General features: G+C 34.9%; 1 protein-coding gene across 1 annotated transcript in view; it reads right to left on the bottom strand.

Annotated features, from left to right (window-relative positions):
- Positions 1-118: 118 nt before the first annotated feature.
- LOC119639094 (chromatin-remodeling ATPase INO80) overlaps positions 119-7,529 on the bottom strand; it is a 48,824-nt gene continuing 41,413 nt past the window's right edge. The window contains exons 14-15 of the mRNA XM_038036290.1: positions 3,402-3,599; positions 119-1,174 (exon numbers count right to left, since the gene is read on the bottom strand). Coding sequence (XP_037892218.1) covers positions 816-1,174; positions 3,402-3,599 — 557 coding nt within the window. The 3' untranslated portion in view covers positions 119-815. The remainder of the gene's footprint in view (positions 1,175-3,401; positions 3,600-7,529) is intronic.

Here is a 7,529-nt window from a genome sequence, read left to right as displayed (position 1 = left end):
GGAAGCGACTCTAACTTGATCGGTATGAAGTAGGGAAGGGCTGTCTTAAGCCCATCCGAGTGTTGCGTTTCCACAAACTTAATACAAACTGTACCACAAGCGGTGTAGGGTATAAAAATTTACTGGGCTTTAAAAGGTATCTGCATAACACTCCGACCTTTTTTAATATCTATTTACGGTTTTATTGAGTGGGTCCTTCCCCTTGCAAGGAAGGCGGTTTTCTGAGCAATATTCCGGAAACGGCAGATAGCGATAGCATGTCTCATACGTATGGATGACTTCGCCGGTGTGCGCTTGAAGGAGAACCCGGTAGAAGGAAAAGTACACAAAATAGAAGAAGGAGCTGACTAAATTTAACGAATAAATAAATAAATACATACGATACATGAATGAAGATGATGTGTTTTTAACTCATAGTCGACGAAAGCAATTAATCTCAATATTTGGGGAAATGAATTTAAAGAGATTGTCCTTTGTTAGCCCGACAAATCAAGTTGATTTAAAAATTATAACATTTTACCTTTGAAATGAGTCGTTAATGGACGGTTTAGAACCGTTTTACACATAAGAACACGTAAAATAAAAATTTCATATATTTTTATGATAAATTGATTTTGAAAAATTTTTATATTTATAATACGAAAAAGAAGCGATTTTGTTATGATCGCATCTAAAAAACTTTGTAACTTTTCAGCTTAACTATGTCATATTAAAACTAGGAACAGTTTACTTTACGCTTATCCTTAACACTAAAGAATAAATAATCGATTCCTCCAAGGGAAAGGAAGAAAAGGAAAAATGATTATATTACGACATTAATGCACGTTCTCAGTTCCTGATTGATAATAAGCAGCTCCGGCTGAGTTCGCGTTCGCAGCGCGTTCTGAATGAGCCGGACTTGGTGCTGGACTAATGGCGGGACTACGATTAATGGGTGTAGTTGCGGGGCTGCTGCCCAAAGGCACCACAAGCGGTCCAATTGGTTTGCGCGTACGTGGAGCGCCTCTCAGACCCTGATTGATTGGTCCTCCAGTCTTCAATCGTGGTCTGCCGGGGCCTCGTTTAACCGGCATTGGTACTGCTGTGGGTGTGAAAATATTATTCTCATCCACGTTGCTGGAAGAAGAGGCTGGTAGAGGATGCGGTGTTGTTTGCGATGTGGTCACACAACCATCTAAGGGACATAAAAAAGAGCACAAAAAGAAATTGAACAGAAATTTTCATTTGTTATACAAGCACATCCACGTTCATTGCACATGTGAGCATTTAATGTAAAGCATCGCCAATCGCCTTAAAATTATCGCAATCCTCGTAATGCGCCGTTAATAAAACATATCACGTTTTATTAAAATATAACGGAAATTGGCCGTAAACGTATTTAAGCACATCCCTTCACCAATACACACACACACACACACACACACACATAACTCGGAAATGCAATCGTCATCCTTGCAGTACCGCACATATACTTATTTACGTAATTATGTATTTGATTTGGTAATTAATACGTGAAAGCCATTAAAGAAAAACAAAAAAAAAAAAAAAGAAACATTGCGCGGCCACATTTAAAATCAAGCGACGGGAGAACATCATCAAATGGAATTTTGTGGTTTTTTCTTCGCGCACACACATACACGCGCACACGATACATGCAAGCACTACTCTCATACTATTTTAGTCTGGGTCTCACAAAACTTTTACACACAAGCAGTCAAATGTTATATGCGCTTAATGTCGTTGTCGTTATTGCTATTGTTGTTGCTGTTTGTTGTTGACTGTATTTCTGTACGTATGTCATGATTACGCTTAAAATTAATGACAAATGTTTGTGAGTTCACTTTACCGTTTGTCCTCGATGGAACAGTGCAAAATAAATATGTTCGTTCGTGGTGCGTATGCAATCACAAACAAACGCATACATACATACATATATATATACGTTATATTTAAGCCGATTTATGTAATTAACGTTAAAATGTTGCGGTACGTGTTTTGCAATGAATTTATTAATATTTTTTTCTCCATTATTGCTGCTTTTTCGTGCAATTTTTGTAGTTTTTTGTGAAAAATGTGCAAAAATTAAATTAAATTGTTGTTGTTACTATTGTATAATCCGCGTTGTTTGAAATGACAGCTGTTTACTACACAATGAACGCCAAAGCACACGGACACATACACACACATACACACACACACACACGCACACACACACACACACACACGCACTCAGTCTCGTACACGCACATGGACACTCATCGACCTGGTACGTGCATAATCGAATAGGAAATGTCATATAAAATTTTTAGTGGATTTGTTACAACAACATCAGCAACAACAATAACAGAAAATGCTTTTAAATCAATTCTCATTAAGATTTATTCGAAATAATCAGACAAAAGCCGTAACCAACATCTAGTGCAAGGATAGCCAACTCCGGTGGAGAGAGGAGAACAAGATAATCCAAGTTAACATGTACTTTTCACTTCTCTCATCCTTTCTCTCTGTTTCTTTGACCTGAACCGACCGACCATTGGCCAAACATTGTTTTGCATTCGAGCAATTGACTCTTTCTGGCATTCAACATTAGCTGTTATTTGAGAATTATGTTCTTTAACACTTTACACTTTGTACTTAAAAACTAATTTAAACTAGGAGCAACTAAGGCTAAAGGCGCGGCTAAACGAAGTACAAACGTCTGTCTGTCTCAATGTAAATTTCAATTTAATTATAACAATAAAATCATTAGAAAAATTCGGCGCGTATTTTGAATCGATCAAAAGCGCGCACTCCTAACAAGTCCATGCACGTAGAAAACAGATAAAGGAATAGAGCTGGGTGAGACAAGCAAGTCCTTTCTCTTAATAGATTATATCGAGTAAATATTTGTGGTGACTTTGAGATTATCTTCGCTATATTATCGCCAGCGATAATATTTAACGAATTGAAGTTAAGTGTTAAATTTTTAATGAGCATGTTTGTTTTTGTCTTTTTTCTTGTTTTACGATTTCCAATAGAAAAAAAAAGGAGTTTTAAAAAATATTTTAAGAACTGCTCCTGCATTTTTTTAAATGATTTTTTGAACGATTAAAACAAGCGTCATGTCACGTACCGAGCGGAAACGTTAAAATGAACAATGATTTAATGCACTTGAGAGTTAAAGTACAGGGGAAAAAATGGGGGGAGAATTTATTGTTTTCGTTTTTTCTTAAGTGGTTGCTTAAAAAAGACGAGCACACTTTAGTCAGTAGGCTATGTGGAGGATGCTCACTTACTGCACAGAGCCTTAAGTGGTTTTTCAAAAATCTATATAAAAAATAATTTTACGCGGTTTGCGTCAGCAAAACAACAACAAGCGGAAGTAAGGCGTTAAATATTTAATACGTTCGCAATGCACTTACCTTCGCTGGGGTTGTTGTTGGTGTTGCTATTTATGGATCCAACAAAAGTCGTTTGTCCCGGTGATGTAGCAGCCCTTACAAAAGAACTATTAGTAGATGTACCGCGACGTGTACTGCCACGTGGTCGTCCTCGTTTAGTACCGCGGGGATGATGACGTCGTCGTATATGCCCAAAGCTGCCAAAATCATCAAACAGAGCTGAAAAGAATAAACTCGTGTGCTTTTAAAATTTTCATTATATATGAAAAACAAATTAAAAGTTGTATCCCTTAAGCCTCAAGCCAACGAAAGATGGTTTCATACACATGCATCGAAAAACCCATAAGCGTTTGAAAACCCATAAGCCGTTTGATGTCCTGAATATATCTAGCTCTGTGCGTTTGTGCGTCTTTTGGACAGCAGGTCTTCCTGTCTATTCGCTTGAAGGCTCTGAAGCTGAAACTTGCTCCATATCTTTTTTCTCTATCACTACAGCTTTCATGCATGCACTCATAATAAGCAATTAATACAAATATTGCATTAAAACTCGCACTCCGATCGATATTCTATTTCGTGTTTTTGGATATTTCCAAAGGCATTTAAACACACACAATCCCTTTCCTTTCTCCACTTCTTTCCGTCTATCGCCCTATTGCGTTAATACTTGACATATCCTAGTGCACATTTCTGTTGCCTCTGCGAAGTTCCTTTTTATGGATTTATATGGATTTTTATATAATCACTGCGTAGAGATATAGCACAGAACAAGAAGTCCACGTCAGCAAGGAAATCCAAGCGCTTGCACGCCTTAAGCTAATATTTTCATTATTGCACATGCACCTTTGACATTAAATTTATCGTGCAATAAGACATGAAAAGTTACGCCATTCAAAAAGTTCATTTCAAATGGAGACGATTGACATTACCACGTTTTCTGGAAAACTGTTCATGAGCGTATGCCGCTTACCCATTACATGCGCTGTTTTCGGTACACGCGAACAAATTTCACATGTAAACTTATTTTTGTTATATTTGTTATATTATTTTATTTTATATTACGTAAAAGTAATATGCATAATATGTATGACATTGAGAGCTTTGTGCAGTATATTTCTTATATTCGCACAATTAAGTAGAAACTCTGTCTCATACTTTCCTTGTAGTCTCTTATGGCGACGAATTTTATTACAACAAGAATAAAAATGGTTTATTGGATTGTTTGTAGAATGTACTTTCCAGCTAGATTTCATTTCATATCATTTTCCGAAACATGGTCTTAGCTACATATATTTAATCCAACTACTGTTTCTTAAATGGAAGGTGTGAGTCAAAGAGCTAGTTAACGGCAGCTATATTCATTATAGTACGCGTGTACCGTTATAGGTACATATCTCAAAAAGCCCTGTAATCATGATTTCATGGCATAAAATGGCGATATGAACATTGAATTTTGACATCTTAATCTATTCATTTAAAAAGGTAAGTTGAGTGTACTAATGCGTTTTAGCGTGGATTGAAATCAGAACACGTGGCAGCGAAAGCGTTAGAAAATTGTTGATCTCTTCGCACTGCAAAATAGTCGGGCCACAGCAGATATACGATTTCTTAATTCACGTCTAACAAACAGCATTAATCTTTAATTAATTTGAGGAAGACTTCAACTTTAAAGCAAAACAAAAAAAAACGACTATTTTGGGGGAATTTTTTTATTTGTATTCCCGTGCAGCAATTGCTATTTAAATTGTTTATTTTATTTTAAATGTTTAAGCTGTCATGTTGACTTTTTGTAAAGAATCTACATACACATCGTTTTCATTTACATTCCATTCCAATTACAAACTTTGATGACATTTTTTTTCTGTTTCCTGACATTTTATTATTGAAAATCGTGTAACGTTAATAAAATGCTAAAACACAAGTTAGTTTACCAAAAAAAGAAAAAAAAATGTACATATATATATATATATATATATATATATATAAAAGTAAAAAAGTATTGTAGGTAGCTAAACATTTTGCTTGATTGACCGTATTGCTTACTAACATTTTCAAGGAAAATTGAAAAGACGAAAAGAAACGAGAAAAGATTGGTAGCTAAAGTCATAGACTTAGAAACCTAAATAATATCTTATAATATTGATAAAACATTTATGACAACCACCAATACTAACACAACTAGTCTCTTTCGATATAATTGAGCTAACATGAAAGGAATATGCACCTTGAGACGAATCTTAGATACCCTGAAAGAAAATATATGTATATATACACACACACACACACACACACACACACTTTTATATGTCATAGATTACCCTCGCAAATTATCCGGGAAAATATTTTTTGCAGAGTTTGCATGGAAATGATTGATTATAATATTCAATTTCTAATACGAAATATTGACAGTCGGATTTATTTCAAAATTTCACGTTAAAAAGAAAAATGAACAAACGATTGCAATGATCGCACGATTACTCTTCTCCGCCATTAACTTGGGTTTATAAGCGATGATATAGAAGATAATCATAGAGAGTTATTTGACAATTGAACTTGAGTTGTGGAAATCAATCAGGAGCTGTATCTGCTACGCACCTTCAATCTTAATTATTTCCACTTGACAGACGAAAACAGACGAACAATTAAGTAAAAAAACTTACGATACTCTACACTATAGACAGCTTATTCAACTTAATGGAATTTGTTGTGTGTATTTCTATAATGTCTGACTTCAAAGTTGAGAAGCTTATGTGGCAATTCATCGGTTGAGTCGTTTTAATACTTTAATTGTGGCACATAGTATGGTTTAGGGGGTATTTTAAGGCCTACTCAAATTGAAAGGACACAAACTCGCGTGTATTACACTACAGCGGAGGTCGTTATTGAGTAAAGCAAAAATTAATTCTATATATGAAAATATATGAAAAATATATTTACTTAGATTGCTAAAAAGTATATGTATATTGTCATATATATATATATTACATATAAAAGCAAGACAGACGTTTCAAGCTGTTTTTAATTTGACGTATTTTTCGCGACTTCCAAAACTTTGCGAAGCACTTCAAGGGGTGCTTTAGATAAATTTTATTTAAGTTACATACTATATACGAAACTGGCATAACCCTCCAGTGGTGAATGGTTCGAGTAAAATAATCAATAAAATGGCAACAGTAACAGTAACCTGCCGAAAATAAAACCAACCTGAAAGCTTCAAGAAACTATTATAATGAAAGAAAAAAAAAAAAAAGAATTCAACAAAAATGTTTTACTTCTGTCATGCAATTGGATGCTCAACGTGCACGTTTGTATGCACTTACTTTGCTGTTAGCAAAAATGACAATAACAGCATGAAGACTTATAGCAATAAAACGAACAAGTAGGCCTCTTTCCTCCATTAGCTACCATCCGTCTTGAGTCAAGCGTTAGTAGCTTTTTACCGAACACCAACCAAGAGAGTTAATAGAAAATAAGTCATAAATTGTATGTTAAGATTGATATAACATTACCAACTAACGTCGCAGCATAAATGCTATTTACCGTTCCTATTCCATACACGAAGCCATTCACTATGCATACATATTTATAAGTACAAATGTATGTTAAGGAGGATGCAAGCACAAGCAGTTTTGTTTTGTTGTTAAGCTCTTTATGTTTAAGAGAATTTTAATGACTTGGATGATGTTTTCAAAAGGCAATCTTTTTAATGTTACAATCAACAAATAACTATTATTTAAAACTAAATTGGGGAAGAGTGCGAATGCGTTCCCAAAAATTCATTTGTTTAACAGACAAAAAACTTGCGTGTATTGTATATAACGCATAGATCAATAAGTCGTGGAACTAGGTAAGAAAAATTATTCATTTAATTTTTTGCAAAGTCGACTACATTCACCAACGCAGTCTTCTTCAGAGAAAATACGAACGCATATCTCAACACTCGCCAAAAATTCTGGTATCACGTTTGGTCCCTTACTTCAATGCACGCAATCTTATCTTGATTCCTAAAATTATTTGTACCTCTATGACAAGTTGATGCCTGCTAACTCTAATGGAACAATGAGTCTGGTTTTAGCAGCATAAAGACATTCCACATCTTCTGACTCAAGACTGTTTTTTATTAATGTTGTAAAGTTATGGAACGATCTACCT

Source organism: Glossina fuscipes, unplaced genomic scaffold, assembly GCF_014805625.2.
Source record: "Glossina fuscipes isolate IAEA_lab_2018 unplaced genomic scaffold, Yale_Gfus_2 112, whole genome shotgun sequence".
NCBI lineage: Eukaryota > Metazoa > Arthropoda > Insecta > Diptera > Glossinidae > Glossina > Glossina fuscipes.
The sequence above is the reverse complement of the archived record's forward strand: the minus strand, read 5'-3'. Positions and strand labels throughout refer to the sequence as shown.